The sequence below is a fragment of the Nannospalax galili genome, unplaced genomic scaffold, assembly GCF_000622305.1.
Source record: "Nannospalax galili isolate Female #2095 unplaced genomic scaffold, S.galili_v1.0 scaffold337, whole genome shotgun sequence".
Classification (NCBI taxonomy): Eukaryota; Metazoa; Chordata; class Mammalia; order Rodentia; family Spalacidae; genus Nannospalax; species Nannospalax galili.
Window position 1 is genome coordinate 1,597,868 of NW_008340932.1, and position 19,949 is coordinate 1,617,816.

Consider the following 19,949-nt stretch of genomic DNA (forward strand, 5'->3'; position numbering starts at 1 on the left):
CGCTATCTAACACTTTCACTGCACTTAACAGCCTTTCCACACGGGGATAGCTTCCAATGTAGTCCGTCCTCTTGACTGAATTTGGATTGTTTTTAAAATGCATCTTATTTTAAACGAACTCCTTCCAAATTCTCCCGGCTCAGGTTTCCACTCCTCACACTGCAGAGGACAGTCGATCCTGATTCTATTATCTCAAGCCTTGTAAGACCCTTGACTCATAGGTGATTAAGGATGGCGCTAAGACCTGCCTCGGCTGGTGCTGGCTAATGGAGTGGAACTATGAGAGACTTCCTAATCAGATCAGCACTCATTTCTTGATTCTCAGGTGGCATGATGCAGAAGAGGGTGAAAACCAATGCTTGTCCAGCCGGGAAGGACAGGCTGTACCTGGAGACTTGCTTCCTGGCTAGCCAGGAGGGCCCTGCCCAGTCAAAGCAGAACTGTAAACACACATACAAAGTGGGAACAATACAATAGGTCTAGAAAAAGAGACGGGACATGGCTTCCAAAGTCAGTTCCCTTTATTAAATTGACAGACCAGAAATACAAAATAAAAGTAGAAATAGGCCCCAATTAGGAGCTATAGGCCTGACCTCACACAACCCCTACTGCAACTTGAACAGGACAAGTGGCAGCTTTCCCCAAGGTCAGAAGAGTGGGACAAGGACCTGGGACCTGCAACGCCCTGTGTGCAGACTCCTACCCAGTCTCTCCCCAGATTACAAGGAGCCATCCTTGCAAAGCAGCAGAGGTAAGACACTCCCTTGCTGCCTCAGCCCAGTGCCAGCCACCAGGAGAGCTTGTTCAGATGGCACAGAATCTGAGGACTGCATTTCATGTGAGGAGATACTGGTACCAAAACATGAGTAGGGAGCCTGGAGACCTGGGAGGGCAAAGTCAAGGAGAGAGAACTGCCTTCCTCTACTCATCGGATCCTGATGCCGAGTCCTCTGAGCTGGGGGGAGTACTTGCTAGTTCCTCTTCTTCAGAGTCCTGAAAACCAAAGGTCTCTTAGGGGAAAACTGTGGAGCCCAGCACCTCCCCAGACACTTTTCAGCGGTAAAGGACCAACAATGCCTAGTTCTACAGCTCCAGTACAAACCTTGAAGACCTAAAGAGCCACCTGTCCACTCCAACTCCTACAGACCAACCACAACCCCAGGCCTGACCACCCCCAACCCTGACTAAAAGGCCCCTCGCCTTCCTGACCCTCAGCCCCCATCCCTATCGTACCTCACTCCGCCTCCTCTTCTTTTTGCTCTTGTTCTCTCCTGAAGAGCTCTCATCACTGGACACAAATTCTTTGCTCTTGAAGCTCTCACTTAGCTGCTTTGATGAAGACTTGGATGATGAGCCCCGAGAGGGTGTGGATTTCTTTTCCATCTTTGCTTTTACTTTTTTCTTCTTCTTCAACTTGTCCCTTGATTAGAAAAAGGGAAAAGGAGCCGGGCCATCAGGTTCCCCACATCAAAGCCACATCTTTCCCAGCTGTAATGAGGTCTTTGCCAAGTCTGAGCCACACTGTTCCCAGCATGGTAATGTTCTACCAGCTGTGTCAACCCAGTGTACACCAGAGAGGATCACCAGGGAATCAGAGTCATAGCCAGAAGCAAAACTTATCTGAAATTCTTGCTTTCTTTTTTTTTAAAGGTTTATGTGGATGTTGCTGTAAATTCTCCCATGATCTTCTGGGAAAAGGAGCCATATTTATCCTGACTTGAATTCCCCAGATAGCCTCCATACTTGGGCAATGGTATACATGGGTTTGAGAAGTACTACTCTGTTAGATCTTCCATCTTTGACACAATCTCAAATATGACCTAAAAAGTAAACTGCTAAAATAAAAATGCATTTACTGGGGCCATTTGGGTCCCAACTCACCTCTTGGAAGACTCGCCCCGTCCTCCTTCATACTCTTTCATGGCTTTTTCATATTCCCTCCTGGCATCCTCAGCCTTGTGGTCCCACTCCTGTCACACGCACATACACAAATCAGTGAGCAAAGTCCTTTGCCCTGATACAAGGAAGATCTAAGCTACAGAGCAGTTCCAATAGAAGCCACCCACCCCCATGTCAGTACCACCCCAACGAAGCCTTTCTCACCAGCCTCCAAGAGCCACCACCCTCCTCTCTGCTGCTCCTCACCTCTTTCTTCTCCTTGGACATTCCCTTCCAGATTTCACCCGCCTTCTTGGAAAGATCTGTGATGCTAATGCCAGGATGGTCCAACTTGATCTTCTCTCGGCTGGCATTAAGCCACAACATGTATGCAGACATGGGCCTCTTAGGGGCATTTGGATCTTTACCCTTCTTCACCTACATAAGAAAAAAACCCAACTGCCACCAGCCATCTACATCCCACAAATATCCCACATTTCCCCCAAGAAAATTATTTGGATCACCTAACTTGGGGAGGAAGGAAATGTGGGAAGAAGAAAAAGTGTCAGATTAGATAGAAACAACCCTAAGGGCAGGGGTGGCATCATCCTCCAACTCGGGAAGGGTCACCTGGCACAGAGGCAAGCTGCCCCTTAATTCAGATGCAGAGACTCATGTCTGGTCAAAATGCTGAGACTAAGTGACTGTTGAACTCTCAGTCCTAAACAAGATGTCTAAATCACCTCCTTGAAGGCCCAGTGAACATGGCAGAAGAAGGAGCAAAAAAAAGCAGGAGCCAGAGGATGGGGAGTAGTGCTGCCAGCCAAGCATGCCACAGCCTCTGCAATCAGAACACACAACAGCTACGGAAACCAGCACAAGGTCTGCACAAAGCTGGAACCTTCAGCATTCTATCATGATGGGGAGGTGACAACGATGCCCCACCATTTTCTAAGGTGCTATTGGAAGTTAATGGTTGCCAAGGGAGGGTTGTGACTTTCCCTTCAGTGGTATACCACTGGTGAGTTGCCTGTGCTTCAGTAAATAACCCTACCCATACTCATATGTGCACCTCTAATTAAACTAAGTGGGTCAAAAAGGGGGGTGGGACATGAATGAAAGTAGGAGGGGCTAGTTGAGTCAAAAGGGGGAAAGGGGTAGAGAAAAGGTAATGGGGGATGAATATAATCACAATCCATTTGGTATGTGTATAAAATTGTCAAAATATAAAGAAAAAAAATTTGAAACATCAGAAAACCCCACATCTTCCACAAGCAATTATCTTAGGACCAGAAAAACTTCCACCTTCTGGTGGGGGGGGGGTCGGTCCACCAAGGCCATAATCACAGCTGACAAAAAGCAGCGCCCCAAGGACCAATCAGTGGGGTCTATTGGTGTGGGCAGGAGAAAGAAACAAAGAATGGACACACATCCACACCCACCCCCCCACACACACACCACACACCCACACACTCTCTATCTAGAGAAGAGCCTGTACCTCCACAGACTTCTTGCGGCTCTTGCGATCCTTGGCCATCTTGGCCCTTTTGAGCTGTTTCCGCTTCTTCTCTTCCCGGTCACTGTCGCCCTCGTTACTGGATGAGCTGGCAGAGGCGTTGCTGTCAAACCTGCCAGAGTGAGGTTTTATAGGCTCAGGAGAGGAATGCAGGACACAGAGTTCTCAAAGACAGGAGGAAAGGGAACCTAAACATCTGACCAGAAAAGGGCAAGGGATGAAATTCCAAGGCCAGCCTCCATTACCAATCCCCAGCTTCCTGCCATTTGCTAAGGGGGCCTCAGCATCCCCTCTCCAGACCCAGCCACCATAGGGTTATTTGGTGAATTAATCAATGAAAAACAAATGTTTCAGTGGGCTCTGGCTGCTCTCCTTGGTCCTGGCCTAAGCCAGGTTGTACTCCACTCCCATCACCAACACACAAACACTATCTCACACCAAGTCCATCTCACCACTCCCTTTGGTTAATCACCTTATTCCGATGAAGGGAAAGTAAGCCCCAAAAGGAAGGAAAATCAACTTAAATGAAATCAGTGCATACGCCTAACAGCCCTATCCAATATACTGTGCATCTGCTGATACCTGGCCAGGTTCCCAGGTTCCCACAGCACTTTGACAAGCATCTGTACATTAACCTTCATGAGCAAAACTAGTGGACTCCTGAAGGATGCTCATGGTTTGGTTTTGGTTTTGCTGTCTAATACCCATTTCCAATCTTTCTGAATCAATAGTTCCAGTTTTCTGCTGGGAGGAGATGCACCCAAACTGCAGGCTCTAAGGATGGACGTGGGGCCTAGTTCTGGTCCATTAGAGCCCTGCACATATTAATATCTCAGGCTGAGAAAGGGGCAAATGATCACAGACCACACTACTTTGCTGTTCACAAGAGGTGCTTCTGGGTGCTAAGCTAGCAGCATTAAACCTGCCCAGACTTCCTAAGGGTCACTTGGCATTGAACAGACCAAACCTTTCTAGGAATAAGAAAATCAGAAGCAAGAAATCATTTCCCCACAACTTCTGGGCACCTAGATCCAGTAGTGCCTGAAGGCATCTATATCCCTAGACTCTTGTTACATGAACTTAAAACATCCCTGTTGTACCAGGTCACATCACCTTCTGATACCCGCAATCAAAAGTCTTGACTGATGTAGCACAAAGGGTACTACCACACTCACAGGTCAAGGCTCCCAGCATGTACAGGTACTGGCTCTCCTTCCTATTCTCCCTCCCCTATACTTCTCTGGCTTCAAAGCATGCTCTACATGAATAAGGTCCTTGACACTTCAATAAACCTGTCACTTCACTGCAGATCACTTTTCCATCTTGGGCCACTGTCTAACACTGGGACAAGAGAAATATCCAGAAACCTTCTGGTCCTTAAGCTCAGAGGTCACCATCACATCCCCATGAGGTCTAACCACAACTCACTCCTCTGCCACGTCTTCCTCCTCTTCACCTGGGTTGAAGGACTCATCTGAGAAAGAACAGACACTGCATCAGCTTCTGCTCCAGTGGAAGTCCCCCCTCTTCCCAGACACCCAGCTCTGGCCTGGGACCCCAGAGGAAAGCCTGACTACCCCAGCCCCCAGCAGAGGCTAGCCCACCCGTCTCTTCTCCTGAGTCATCGCTGCTGTCATTGGCATTCTCCTCCCGGATCTTGCCCTCCTCCTTCATCCTCTCCAAGTAGGCATCATGCTGGTCTTCATCAGAGTCAGCATACTCATCATAGCTTGGGTTCATGCCCTAGTCAGCAGGAGATGAGTGTCAGCCATAGCACTCAAGCCAGAGCTCAAACACTCAAAAACACATCCCCATGCCTGTGACATCAGAGCAGCAGCTCCCAGAAGATCCTGGGGCCAGAATGTCCACACACAGCCAACATGCAGGGCCTACCAGACTGAGTTAATCCAAACCCCTCCCTTTTCCTGGCCCCACAGGGGGGTCCTAAAAGGCTACAGAGACTGATCTAAGGCCATGCAGAGAAAACCTGCTCAGGAGGGGGAAAAGGTCACACGCACCTCTTTTTTCTATAAGGGTAAGAAGAGAAGAGAGAATGAAAAAGAAGCCACAAAAATCTCTGCTCCTTTCTCCTCTACAGAAAGAACAGGAGAGAGGCTCATCCTGCCCACAGATACCTCTTTCAATCCTCTGTTTTTGATGTTGAGCTTTTTTGCATTGACAAAATCAAACAGTTTTCCGTACTCCTCCCTGTGAGGGGAGACAAACAACATTACCAGATGGTCAAGACCAACTGAAGCAGGCTAAACAACATTCTGACATCCTCATGATGGGGCAGAGGGTGGGGCTAGAGCTTGTGATGACCCAGCAGGATATCAGCAAGGTAGGTCAGACATAGTCCTGAAGAGCTTCGGGACAAAAAGAGGCCCAGGGCAGTATTGTGGGAAGGGATGCTTTCATCTTTCTACTGGTCTGTGTTATACCCTTCAGAGTTATGAGGATTAAACACAAAGATGTTTGTAAAATTTTTAGCCCACAGTGAGTACGCAATAAACATTAGCTGCTGTGTTCCCGAGCACAAAGCTTATTCCAGGAAACAAAGAGATTGCATTTCCACCGTGGGGGAAGCAGAGAAGAAAACCACCTAGAACTAGCACACACAGCTTTCATAATATGGAAAATAACTTTTCTACGAAATAGGGGGGAAAGTGATGGAGAGGTTTCCCAAATCTGATCTTGAAGGACCAGATCCCAGAGAAATGAAAGAAAAATTCAACTCAACTTGAAAAGTCTAGTCACAGACCCAGAAAGGTCCCCCCCCCCACCATGCTGAGCTTCCCAGTGGAGGCTGGATCAGGACCAAAACCAGAGCTAATGGAGGGAGGTCCTCACCTCTCGATGCTGCTGAAGGTGTACTGTGTGCCCTGCTTGGTCTCAATTTCAAAGTCGAAAGAGCGAGTGGTAGTGGTCCCACGGGCAAAGTTGACAAAGGAGATCTCATCAAAGCGGATGTGCACAGGGGGCTTGTGAACATAAATGAAGCCCCGTTCCAGTGGGTACAGGAGCCCTGAGCTGGCCTTGTAGGAGCAAGTGATACACTGGGCTCCTGAGTGCCTGATAGAGGAAACAGGGAGCCTGGTTAGCACCCACCTCAGCAGAGCCAAAGGGTACATCTAGGCACAGCAGCAACCCCTGGCAGTCCCTCATCCCTTCAGCTCTCAGCAGGCCGGGGACTCAGACCTGCACTCTCACCCTTGAAAGTTGCCTGGGACTGTGATCTTGCGATTTACAAGTGCTTTCATCACCCGGCTGACCATCTCATAGAGGGATCCTGACATATTCTTCGTGAGCCGCCCCTCAAAGCGCTTCTCCACCTCTTCCCTACAGAAAGAGCAAGATGAAGTCCAACAACACATCTGCTTCCTGACTGGACAGCAGCAAGAACCAAGTTCAATGAAATACTCACTCATTCATGTTGAGAGTCAAGGAGATATCTTCATCCTTGGAAAATAGGAGGATCAGGAAGTGGTAACGGGTTTGGCCCTGCTTAATGGGGGGATCCAGGCTGATCTGGTAAGGACAAGTGGACAAGGTTGTTTAGTACCAGGTGATCAACCACTACAGAACTCTAGACATCTGTGAACTCTATTTACTGAAGACTAGGGCAAAAACCAGGCACCCTGGAGAATTTCTGCTTACCACAAAGAACATCTGCCGTTGGTCCTTGTGGGGCAGCAAAAAGAGACGGAGTACTGTGGTGTATGGAATCTTGTAGTCAAAGGTCTTGCCGTGCAGGTGTAGAAAGGTGGGGTAGATCCGGATGTCATAACGACCCCGAGGAGTCAAGCACTGCAACTCCCGGAAGATGCAGATGGCGTCTCCTGTGGCCTGGATCACATCTGCCTTTGACAATACATTCTGGGCAAAGGCCTGGAAAAACACACAAGGGCAATCAGACAGGCCAGTAATGCCACCAGACCAGGCATGCAAGGCTGACTCAGCAATGTCTGCTGGCATAGCAACCAGAGTAGCTCTCACCTCAACAGGGTCCACACCATCCTCCTGGGTGGGAGGGACATAGAAGCGCACCTCCATGAGAGACACTTCTGCATCATCGTTCTGGTGGAATTCCAGTGTCACCTCATTCTTGCCTGTGGTGCACTGGGACACATTGCTTAGGGGTATCTCGAAGACTGGCTGATCACCAATGTCAAAAGAAAGTAGCTGCCCTGTGAGGAAAGTGATTCAAGCCACAAGCTCCTCCGCGAGGCCACACATACATTCCCACATTCCATAAGGACAGATGACTGAAGGAATTTTGTTCACACTATACCCCCAAGACCAGGCACAGAGCCTGATAGTCATTGATAAGTACAAGATGAAAACAAAGACTGGAGTTACAACCTACAGCAAAGGAAAGAGGAAAGCAAGGTAAAAGACGAAGCCCTTCATCCCACCTTCTCCAAGACTCACCGCCAAACTTCACCGTCCCCCAGTTCCAACCCTTCACACACAGGTCCTTCTCCATTAGTTCGAGGCGATAGTGAGTTTTGAAGAAATCAGAGAGTTTCTCAAACTCCTATGAACAGAAGGAAGAAAGTGCAATCCCAGTAAAATCCTCCTGGCCTTAACACAATTTAAAAGGTCTGGAATTACCTAGTTCAGAAAAACTGCACTAATGTATCCTTTATCAGAAATCAAAACTAACTTAGTATCTCAGCTCTGAAACTGTCTTAAAATAGTTTTACTTTGTTACTAAAAAACTGTTTCCAGGAACAGAAGCCCACACCCAGGCTTTCTTCCCCAGCCTCTTTCCTTCTCTTAACCTTCCTGCTTAAAACCTATTTTTGGCCGGGCGTGGTGGTGCACACCTTTAATCCCAGCAGAGGCAAGCTGATCTCTGTGAGTTCAAGGCCAGCCTGGTCTACATAGTGAATTCCAGGACAACTGGGGCTACAGGGAGACCCTGACTCAAAAAGACCAAAAAGAAAACCTATTTTTGAAAATTTATTTTAATAAATTTTAATAATCTCCCTTCTGGGTCTCAGGTGAGCAGAGAGTAAAGCAAGGAACTTACATTCCCAGACACAGGGATCACCTTGCTGAGTTTTTAAACTTTGTATAGATGCCATTTTGGTAAGAATGTAGATTAAAACCAAGTAACTCTAACAGTTCAAAATGGAAATGCAAAATCCTGGCGCATCAAGCTAAGATTACAAATCGGATAAAAGTCTTCTTTAGAAGATAAAAGTCTTCTAAAGTCCAGGCACATGGACACCCAAGGTAGAATGTTAGCTGTTCAATGGCCTCCAACAGCCCTTCTCTAAGGAGCCCACACTAACAATGACAGGATTATCAGCTATCAGAGTAAGGAACACCAACACTCTCTAGAAGATTAAAAATAAACAAGACAGCACAGTTGTGGGGGGGGGGCACAGCTCACTGCAATAGGCTCTCTCACCGATTCTCGGAAACCATCATACTTGTAGACATGGCCATTCTTTGTGAGCAGTTTAAGTCCATGACCCAGCGCTACACGGCGCCAGATGCCTTCAGTCAACTCCCCAGCCTGGATGTTGTCCACTTTGCCTGTCTTGCTGTTTTTAAAGATGATTCCCTGGCGGCTCAATCGCAGCCTCCCATCATTCTGTCCAAAAAGTAGACCCCAATCAGAACAGGACATAGTGTGTACTGGGTCCATTTTAGCCCTCCTCCCATTTGGTGCTGAAGACTAGGCAGATTATCAATGTAAGAGCAACAGCTCAAGTGATGAGAGCCAGTTAAAACAGACAAGAGCCAGCAGGGCATGGTGGCATACACCTTTAGTCCCCCCACTCAAGGCCCAGCACTCTAGGCAGAGGCAGGCAGATCTCTTGTGAGTTCAAGGCCAGCCTAGTCTACATAGTGAGCTCCACCCCAGCTGGGGCTACAGGGAGACCCTGTCTCAAAAATCCAAGAAAAAAAAAAAACCAACAGTAACAACAAAAAACAGACAAACAGGGCCTGGGTTTCCTGGTTTTTAACACAGGGATTTACAAGTACAGAGCACTCTATTCAAACTCAAAGACCACATAACTCTTGAGACTTTGTTGCCACTTTTGCTTGAGGAAACACCAGCTACACATTATTCTGGGTGTTTTCTAAAGCAGTATCATCTCAGAGTTAAGCTTTTGTTAATGGACAAGAACTCTTCCTTCTCTCCACCTTTATTAAAAGCCCAAGTCCTTCTCACCATGGACCCTTTCACCTCCTGGTAGATGTCGTTGAACTCCAGGGTTTCTGCCATGTTGACCTGCCTGTGCTGGCCTGAGCACAGAGCCTGCACCAGAGAAACCGAATAATCTGGGAGCTGGGCCCCAATTCCTGGTTGGTTGTGCAGATGCTCAGCAAGGTGGAAATCTGAATTCAGGAAGGAGACAGACAAGCAATGAAATGTACCACATTTCTCCGCTCACCCACGGGCGGTGGTGCATGGAAGGTCTCTGCACCTCCTCTGCCTGGGTTCCTACAGGCAGGCTCTGCAGTGCTCCAGGGGCCAGGCCTAAAGTGGCGTTTACACCCCAACCCAACACCCGCTCCGGACGTTCCACCAACAGCCATGGCAACGGATCGGCGGAACCCCAGAGCCTACTCTGAGTCCGGATATCAACTGAGCTCTGAGGGTACTTTTCCACCCAGCGATCCCACCATTACAAGGCCCCAGACCAACGTTTCTCCCCCTCCTTCTCAAATGGATTCGCCCACTGCCGGCGGATTTGAACGCGGAACGATCCATCTCGAGCATCCCGCGGGGGAGCGGAACCCGTGCACACCGGGGCCCCGGGATCACGACCACCCACCTCTTCAAGCTGCAACCTCGCGAGGGCCCCGGCGCGGGCGGTGGGCTCACTGGGGGACGCGGGGGAGGGGGGCGGGGACGCAGGGGAGGGGGTACGCCGGGGAAGCTTTTCCCGCGTGCGCGGTCCCGCGTCCCGCCACCGGAAGTTGCGCACAGACCATAGAGAAGATGGGCTGGCTAGAAAGGCGCCAGCCGACCAACGAGACCGTTGCCTAGAGTGTCGTGACTCTGGGCTACTGAAGTAAAGGGGCCTCGCGGTGAAATCCCACCCTCCGGGACTCTTGACTGGGAAAAGCGATTGCGGAGAGCCCTTCCGAAAGTTACAAGTTCCCCAAGTAGAGACTAGATTCCGAAGGGAAGTTAGGTAGCTTTATCAGGCGTTCAGGTTTGTATGTGTATTGAAAGCCCTCCTGTAAAACAGTCTGGAAAGGCGTCCATTGAGCAAGAAAAAGAGTTGTGGCGAGATATGACACTTCCACTGGCTGCAGAGGGAATGTCCGTGACATTGTTGCTGTCCCGCTGCAAGTGAGATACGGGCCTTTCTGAAATGAGTTCACGTTCTACCCTCAACACCATCCTATCCATAACCTTAATTTGTGGGTTCCGGGGAAGAGCTTGGTAAATGGCTGCATTAAATTCAAGTGCTGGTGTCAGATTTATCTTGGACCTAGAACTTACTTGAAACCACATCAGCCTGAGTTGGCAGAAGCTGGGTTGGCCTCATATAGGAGCACCAGGGTGCATCTTGCAAAATTAGAAGCCAGGCCTGAAAGAGATGTTGAGTTTGTCTAGATCTTCCAATCATTTTGCAGAGGAGAAAGCTGTGTGGCCCAGGGTGTCAGTGAGCTGGACAAAGCTGGAGACCAGAACTCAGAACTCCTTAAAATCAGTCCTGTTCTTGTCCTTATAATCACAGTAGCTCTAAACTTTAGCATGTAACAAATGTCCTACATAAAGACAAGCTATTTAAACTCCTGATTTTCCTGACAATCACTATACTGACATGCCAACTCAATCCTGCGGAATGAGAGAACAGAAATACATTCTTACCACCCTGAAGTCAAGGCTTTTATCACTGGATTAAATGCTGTTATTGCTAGCACTGTTTAGCTAAATTAAACTAGGCTTGCTACATAGGTATAGAGGACCCATTGTTGTTAATTCAAGTACATGCCTAGAATTTGAGGAAACTGTTGAAGATGGTTAAAACAACCCTGGCCTTTCAGGATTGCACAATCAAACAAAATATTCAAATAGCCTGACAATAAATGAAAAGAAAAAAATACAGTAATTTCTATAGCACCTGAAGAGCTTCAACCATTACCAGATGGAATAAGAAATATGTGGCTTTGCCACTTTGTGGTGGCACACGCTTGTGATCTCAGCACTTGGGAGGCCAAGACAGGAGGATTGTGTGCGTTTGAAAAAATAGCAATATAGCAAGTTTGAGGCCAGCTAGGCTATGATGAGATTCTGTCCACAGAGACAGAGATGGAGGAGGGCAAAGAGAATGGGGAGGATAGGAAACATGTGGCTCTTCCTTCCAGAAGACCCAGAATTTTCAAGAACCTCATTCATGCTGCTGGAGGCAAGTCAGGAAGGGAAGGGGCAGAATTAGGTAGAATTAGACACCCATGAGTGAAGGGGTCCTCCGTTCAGGCAGACAATGGGGCATTCCAAGGGGCTTTACAGAAAGTATGAAGCAGCCAGTGAGCTGTGGAAGAGATGCAGCATAAGAACAGAACAGAAGCAGTAGACAGAGTGCAGATAAAACATGAGTCCCAGAGGACCCTGGCCAGCTGCATCCCAGGCAATCAGGAGCCCAGGATTGGAGACCCCACCCCTGCTGTGACATCACAGGTGAGTGGGGTGGAGACAAATAAAAAAGGGGTCCCCCGCCCTGGCCCCAGACTGTTGGTGGTTGGCAGCCAGAGTGTCAAGAGCAGAGAGAGGCCAGGCGCTGGGCTACAGTTGTCTGACTCACAGAAACAGTCTCCATTCCTCAAGCCCCTCTAAGCTGCCCCCTTCCAAGCCTTGACCTCTGCCTCCCTGTCCTGAGACCCTCTCTCCTTGGGCTGTCATCAACCCTTCTGAGGGGCCTGAGAGCACTTTCTCAGTATGAACTGTATATCAGACTTCTTCACCTACGAGACTACCAAGTCGGTGGTTGTGAAGAGCTGGACCATTGGGATCATCAACCGAGCCGTTCAGCTGCTGATCATCTCCTACTTTGTAGGGTGAGTCTGTGTCCATCTGGTCCTAGGACAGGAGAGCTACCTGCTGTCCTTCCGCCCACTGTCAGGACTGCTGTGCAGCTTCTGGGGCTTCTCTGTCTCTGGGGAACACTTTGTTCTGGGGGAGTCACGTCCTTAGGACTGGCCTCTGCCACTCCCATCCAGGATCCAGGCAGTCTTCAGTAAAATCCTCCAGACTTAGAGAATGAGTCTAGATATATGCTCCAAAGATTCAGGGTCCATTTCCTAGACATTGCCCACCACCAGAAGAGGTCCCATGTGATCTCTCACCCAAAACCAAAAAGGAAGCAGATCCCTCCCCTCATTTTCCCATCCCCCTTGATCAAGTCCTCAAAGTCTCAGAAAAATAAAGGAGCCCAGGAAGGAAGTACTGAAACCAGGGAGATGGGTTGATAGCCTGTGGAAGAATGACCAGCTGGGGAGGAAAGGACAGAGCAGGATTTAATTTAGAATGAAGAATGCCTTCCTGGCATGGATAAGATGGGAGAGGTTGGAAAGGCGACTTGTTTGTAGAGGGTAGGACAAAGGAGAGAACTGCCTCTCAAGGTCGGGGGGAGATAGGCACAGACAACACTTAGTGGCCAAGGAGAATATTACTTTTCTGACTCCCCTAAGAATGTAGAAATACTGCCCATTGATAAAAAGCAGAAATTCCCTACCTCTCCCTCTGTGCCATAAAACTCATGCTGGGAGTTGCTTAAGGGCCAACAAGGTCCAAGCACCCCCCTGGGCCCCCACCTTTTGGAGGTGAGTATCCCTACATACCCAGAGACACAAAGGGGCTTGAGCAGACAATGGCTGGGGGGCGGGGGGAATACAGATCTGTCCTTGTGGTCATCTCTACACACTGGTTGTCACCAGGAAATGCAGGCAGAAACCTCGAGAGTTTTCTTTCCTGGTGTGCGGGTCTGTGGTCTCCTGCTGTTCTTTGAGCTGATGCCTCTGTCTATGAAAGACAGCAAACCACTGACTAGGATCTGAGTTAATTCAAGCAATTCAAAGAACACATCCTGTGTGCATGTGGGCCAGAGCTGAAAGGCTGGAGTAGTGTGTGAGGATGTGTGTAGAGATATGGGCAAGATGCAGTTTTTTAAAGTGATTTTTGCTTCATGGGTTTGGCAAGAGCCCGGAGGCTTTAGTACTCCAGTGTTCTACCTGTATCGTCCTTGTGGAGAGATCACAAGAGACTCAAGCTCTGCAGTAGGATAAAATGGCCTTGAAATTCCCTTCATATGTTAAGGTTTTGTGAGAAATGATTTTTGCAAATGTTCCATGTCCACATCTCCAGAGTTTGACTCAAAATTGGTTCATTTTTGTTTGTTTTGTGAGACAGTCTATAGACCATGCAGTTGAAGATGACCTTGGACTCTTAATCTTCCTGCCTCCTCCTCCCTAGTACTAGAATTACAAAGCTTTGTGCATAGTAGGTAAACACTCTACCAACTGAGCTACATCCCCTGCTTCAAAGTTGGTTCTTAAACCTTCCATGCCCGTGTATATATTCATGCCTTGATTGTAGATAGCCAGGATTGTAGATACATGGGATAGTGTATTGGTCCAGATGAGTTCAAAAGCTTTTTTAGCACATTCCCAACCTGGCCTGGCTCTGTTGGCTCCAAGCAGGGCATTGATGGAAGACAGAGACAGCTGTCTCCTGGAGCAGCCCCCTCAGATCTGCACTGCCCTTAGCTGTCCCTCATCAGAATCAGATTGGATCCTCTAGTGCTGGGGGCTGGAGTCCAGTCTGCTCGAGGGAGAATGAGAGAGGCTCTTTGGCATCTTGATATGCAACCCCATCCATCTCCTAGTCTGACAACTCCCCATGGAACAGTGCCTTGCAGTTACATCAGCTCACTCCGCAGCCCAGCCCCCGGCCCAAGCCCATTTCTGTGTATAGGAGCCCAAACACCATGTGACTTCATGAATCCATTGTGATTAATTTAGCAAAAGTGTATCGAACGCCTCTTCATGCCAGGCATTGTGCACTGAGGATAGAACAGAGAACAGAAGCAGACAGGGTCCTTATGCTGTGAGCACCATACCTGTGAATACGGCAAGAAGTAGACATTAATTCCATATCCCCACAAGCAAAATGTGAAGTATTGATAGTGTCTGGGACATGCACAGGAGCATGGCTATTGTGAAGGCATTTGACCTCATCTAGGGACTGAGGGGCGGTCTTCTGGAGATGCCCAGTTTAGAAGGATGGGTAGAAGCAACCAGGTGAAAAGAAGGAAGGAAGAGGACCCCAGGAGAGAGAGCCTGGGAAAGGGAAGGAAGAACAGATGTTTATGGAGGTAGAGGCGAGAGTGTCAAAAGATGACTTGGAATAGAGGCCAGATCTGGGGTCCTCAGAGCACTTTGATTTTCACAGGAGAGTGATAAATGGGAAGGAAGTCACTGAGGCATTTCAACCTGTGTGTGTGTGTGTGTGTGTGTGAGAGAGAGAGAGAGAGAGAGAGAGAGAGAGAGAGAGAGACCACCACACAGAGATCTGAGCTGGCTGATCCATCCAAGAATTGAAAGGGTAGGAGTGCCGTGTGAAAGCCTGTGGGAGAGAGATGACAGGACCAGATGCAATAGAATTTGAAAAGGATTTTAAAATGTTTTTATATTTTATTTTATTTACTGTGTGTGTATGCATGTGCATGTGTATGCATGCACACCACAATGTACATGGAGGTCAGAGGACATTTTGTGGGACTCAGTTCTTTCCTTCCACCATGTGACTTCTAGGACTCGAACTCAGGTCCTCAGGCTTGGCAGCAAGCACATTTACCTGCTGAGCCATCTCACCTGCTCCTTAATAGGGTCTTTAATGCTGTGGTGTTAATATTTAACTAATACTGAAATCTTTTCCCTATTACTTTCCACCAGGTAGACAGGAGGCACAGCCTCATCTAGGAAGTGTATAACAGGAACTGATTATTGCTCTTACACACACAGCAACACACCACCTAATCAGCTCAGCACATCCTCACCCCCACCCCTACACCCCTAGCCTTAGCTGCCTGCTGTGGTTGACACCAGTTCACCCTGATTCCTTCACTCACCCCAGGTGTACCAGAGGCCCCCTGACCCCAGTTAGCACCCCAAGGCTCCTTGTCAGCATACTAGTAATGGGTATGCTGGGAAGACCAGTTGGAATCTCCCACCATCTGGGTCCAAAAAGGAGTGACTCTCACTATTGCCTGTCCTCTGCCCTCTCCACAGCCTCAGGATGGGAAGACCATGCAGCAAGGAGGATGCACAATTAGCAGCCCCTGGCTCTGACACCATCTGGGAACAGGGCCTTGGGTGTGTCACTTCACACCCCTGAGTCTCAGTTCCCCAGATCTGGGAAATGGGTGTAGGAATATCTCCTGCCAGTGAGTTACGGGGAGAAAGATAACACACGCTAAGAGCCTTCCTCATGATGGTGACTCAGTAGTACTCCGCTATGCTTGGTAACTATTACTATTCCATACACTTCCTGTCATGCCTCCCCCTTTCCCACTGCCCAGCTCACACCTTCCTAAGAGACCCCTCTCCTCTGACACACCCACAACACACACTTTACACCCACTCCCTGGCCTCCTCCTTGACTCCCTGGGGGTAAGCAGGAGGGTACTGGGATGCTGCTCCGGGCCTCTTTCCTGCACATCCCACCTGCCAAGGAGCTGACACCCGCCTTCCGCTCTATAAATAATAAACCAGAAACTCGAGAAAAAATAAGTCAGAGCGGCAGAGTAAATGCCAAGAATCAGAGGCTCAGTCCTGCTCCATCTCTTAAGCCCTGGCCTCTAGAGACAGCCTCAGCCCCTCTCTTCTGGAAATGAGGCATCTGCCCCCAATGGCAAGCTACCCTCATGATGTCCTTGGCCCCATGGGGCCACTGAAACTCTTCTGCTTGTTACTTAACTCAGAGAATTCTATTGTGGCTTCTCCACCCTACTCCGTACTTGGATTCCTGAAGGAAGGGGAGGAGGAGGAAGAGGAGGAGAAAGAGACTGGTTAATTGAACTTCCACCCAAGCCCCTTCCTCCTGAGACCACCTGAGTTAGGCGATGTTTTCTATTGATGGAGCAGAGCCAGCAGGACAAGCACCAGGGGCTGACTGAGCCCTGGTCCTGATCTGGGACAGAGCTAGGACCCCTTGATGTGGCTGGGAGTGGTCCAGAGCAGATTGCCTGGTTTGGAACCTGCTTCTGGGCTTTGTGACTTCGGACAAGCCAGCATGCCTCTCCTTGTCTCAGTTTCCCCACCTGTGACATAATGATAATAACACAGCAGTCTCCTTGTTAAGGATTTATCTAAGGGGTCAGCCTAGAGTCACAGTGTTGGTTGTGTGATAATAATACTCTGAACGCTATTTCTCACCTACAAATGTTCCCTGACTTTAAGGATGGGATGGGGGGGTAGCAGTACCAGCCTCAGGGAGCTATTTTATAGCCCAACACCAAGAAACATGTCCTTTCTGTGGCCAGGCAGACGGAGGTTCCAGAAGGCTGTGTTTGGACTGTAGCTTTCTCTCTGTTGAGTGTTCGGCAGCAGCCGCCATCTTAGCTGGATCAGAGATTCAGGGCCCCAGATCTCATTCCCTTTCATTGTGGAGGGCATGAGCTAATGATGCTCTTTTTGATAACTTGTTTTCTGTAACAGCATGCTGCTGTCTCTTCTATTAGGCCATAACATGGTAAATGAGACCTTAATGAAATTCCTCTCCTTTCAAAACATAAGGAAAAAAATAGTGCTAGGGAGGTAAAGCCAATAGCAGTGAAGGTTTCCATAAAGGCGTGGTGCCCATAAGAGCATTTTACAAGTATGTGGATAACTCTTAATGGTGCATGAATCAACTGCTCTGCTACAAGGCAGCAGCAATAAAACAGGTAACAGTTTTCAGCCATTCGTCAGCACTGACTGTAACTCCACCCTTTGCCTCCCACACAAGAAAGCATTCAGAATTCAAGTGGATGACACTACAAAAAAGGGAGATAAATATATGAGGTGATGAACATGCTAATTAGTTTATAGAATCATCCTATAATGCATACATGTATCAGAACATTCCCATTATAAAAGTTAAAAATAAGGTCTAGGGAGATGGCTCAATTGGTAAAGTAACATGAGTTCAGTCCCCAGAACCCATGTGAAAAGGGCCTGGCATTGTGGTGCATGCTTATAATCCTAGTACTAGAGGGACAGGGACAGGTGGGTGCCTGGGGCTTGCTGGCCAGCTAGCCTAGCTTAGTTAGTGAGTGCTAGGTAAAAGTGAGAGATCCTGTTCCTTCTCCAAAAAAAAAATTGAGGCCAGCAAGACAGCTCTGTATGCAAAAGTAACTGACAACCCATGTTTAATACCCATACCCACATGGTGAACAGAGAGAACTCAGTCTTGAAAGTTGTCCTCTGTCCTCCACATGTGCAGCATAGCACACACATGCTCCCTCACACAGAAGTAATTAATTAATTAATTAATTAAAAAGTGAACAGTACCTGAGGAATGACACCAGAAGTTGTCCTCTGGTCTCACACACACACGTGTCAGCACCATGTGTGAGCACAAGTGCGCACACGCACACACACATACACACACACACACACACACACACTCACACATTATAAAACATTGTAAAGCCAGGCATGGTGGTACACACCTTTAATTCTAGCACCCAGGTGGCAGAGACAGGTGGATCTCTATGAGTTCGAGGCCAGCCTGTCTACACAGAAGGTTCCAGGCCAGTCAAGACTACACAGTGAGACCCTATCTCAAGAAAAAAAACTAAATAAACAATAATAATAATAATAATTTGAATGAGAAAAGACTCATTATGGGAATTACTCTAAACTTCTCACTGAAAACTGAACAAAGAGCCATTTGCAAACATCGGCATTTGTAGTAAGCAGGACTATGTGCCCATTCTGCAAGAGACTCTGACTCCTGGCATGTCTTGGGAACTGCTTCCTCTGTGTCTTCCAACAGTACAGGGACCGCAAAGGTAATACAGTCTAATCCACACCCAAGAAAGAGTCTCCTCTCAACACACGCAGAGCACAAACAGCAAGTTCTCCAGTCTTCCTAACCAGGCAGTACCGACCACCTGCAGCAGCAGTTCCTGGCCAACTCTATAGCAGTTAGGCAGCCCCTGGGCTGGACACTCTGGCTGCCTCCTTACAAACTCCTCAAGCCAGCCCAACCCAAGCACTGCCAGGGATACTCACAGCTCGGTCTTCCCTGAGATAAACTATCTCAGGTTGTGGTTTTCCAACCCTTAGGAGATGCAGAAAATGATGTTAACCCAACCTTTCCCAAGTATGCTTCTTGATCCTGCCAACTCTCACCAGTGATTTCTCCCAAACTGGCTTCTGTGTTCTGATAAGATCCAGGGGGGCTAGCAGTAAAGCTCAGTAGAGTGCTTCTGTAGTATTCGTGAGACCCTGGGTTCTGTCCTCAGTGCTGCAATACAATAATAGTAGTAATAATAATAATAAATATGTTGTGTATATATAAAATGAGGATAACAGTTTCAGATAACAGTTTCCACCATCTTCCTGTGCTGCCATCACGTGTAGTATCCTGGCCAGTGCTCATCAGGCCATGCCCCAAAGTCATCATCAGCTTCCTAACTGTGATGATGAAGTGTGGTTACTTTGGTGAATTTGAAATCATTGAGGATCACGGAGCTGGGAAAATCACTGTGAACCTCACAGGCAGGTTAAACAAGAATGGCGTTATTGCCTCGGATTTGATGTGGAGCTCAAAGAAAAAATGGCAGAATAATCTGTTCCCATCCCATTGGTTTGGTTTCATTGTACTGACAACCTCGGCTGGCATCATGCGCCATGAGGAAACAAACAGAAACACACATGAGGGGAAATCCTGGGATCCTTTTTCTAGAGATGTAAAACATAGGTATAAATAAAAATCCCAATGGGGGAAAAATTAACAAAATTTGTTAAACCTATGTGATAGGCTTTCTCACCTGTAGAATAAAGAAGGCAAACTGCATTTACCTTACAGCAAGCCATCAGACCCAAATGCCACCATACTTCCTGCTGCAAGAGTTACGGTGTAAGTCCCTTTATCCCTGAGGGATGCAATGGGTGGTTTTACATGGAAAGGCATTCCTTAACAGACCTGCAGAGAGTGTCAGTCTGCAGGTCCTCCCTGCTGCCAGGGAGGGCTGGGAGGCTCTGACAAGCAAGTGGGAGTGAAAGAAAAGAAGAGAGCTTTCCCTCATGCCCTTGGTCCCATTGTGGCTTAAAACTATAAGGACACACAGTAATTAAAAATGCCAGAATGGTGGAACTAACCTTCTTGGATGTTTAACAGACATACCTTGAGATCTATACTAATTGGGTCAGAGGGACACAAAGGACACTTTTTGCTCCTTGCCCTCCTAGGTCATTTAGTTCCCAAGGACTATGAGCATCTCGCAAAGTGTCCTGTAATGGTGGTGGGTCATCTGACCTCTCGATCAAGGAGGCTAAGGAGACCCCACCAGATGGACTTGAACCAGTGTCC

General features: G+C 48.1%; 2 protein-coding genes across 2 annotated transcripts in view; one reads left to right on the forward strand and one right to left on the reverse strand.

The window, feature by feature from the left end:
* Positions 1-503: 503 nt before the first annotated feature.
* On the reverse strand, positions 504-10,356 carry Ssrp1 (structure specific recognition protein 1). Its single transcript, XM_008836138.2, has 17 exons — positions 10,192-10,356; positions 9,585-9,751; positions 8,814-8,999; positions 7,826-7,931; positions 7,391-7,581; positions 7,052-7,282; positions 6,819-6,922; positions 6,605-6,733; positions 6,245-6,466; positions 5,530-5,602; positions 4,999-5,137; positions 4,823-4,868; positions 3,377-3,506; positions 2,146-2,316; positions 1,882-1,970; positions 1,234-1,420; positions 504-993 (listed from the first exon to the last, which is right to left on the reverse strand). Exons 2-17 carry the CDS (start codon positions 9,636-9,638, stop codon positions 922-924), a joined length of 2,130 nt encoding a protein of 709 aa, XP_008834360.1. The 5' UTR covers positions 9,639-9,751; positions 10,192-10,356; the 3' UTR covers positions 504-921.
* A 1,447-nt stretch (positions 10,357-11,803) lies between these two features.
* The window catches only part of P2rx3 (purinergic receptor P2X 3), a 35,653-nt gene continuing 27,507 nt past the window's right edge, over positions 11,804-19,949 (forward strand). The window contains exon 1 of the mRNA XM_008836139.1: positions 11,804-12,427. Within this exon, the coding sequence (XP_008834361.1) occupies positions 12,309-12,427 (119 nt within the window). The 5' untranslated portion in view covers positions 11,804-12,308. The remainder of the gene's footprint in view (positions 12,428-19,949) is intronic.

Bases quoted from the DNA above. Each gene is read 5' to 3' on its own strand.
- Ssrp1 (XM_008836138.2), bottom strand. From the start codon at position 9,638: ATGGCAGAAACCCTGGAGTTCAACGACATCTACCAGGAGGTGAAAGGG. The intron at 4,869-4,998 runs GTGGGCTAGCCT...GTTCTTTCTCAG, and splicing joins TGACTCAGGAGAAGAGACGG to ATGAGTCCTTCAACCCAGGT. The intron at 3,507-4,822 runs GTGAGTTGTGGT...TCACTCTGGCAG, and splicing joins GAGGAAGACGTGGCAGAGGA to GTTTGACAGCAACGCCTCTG.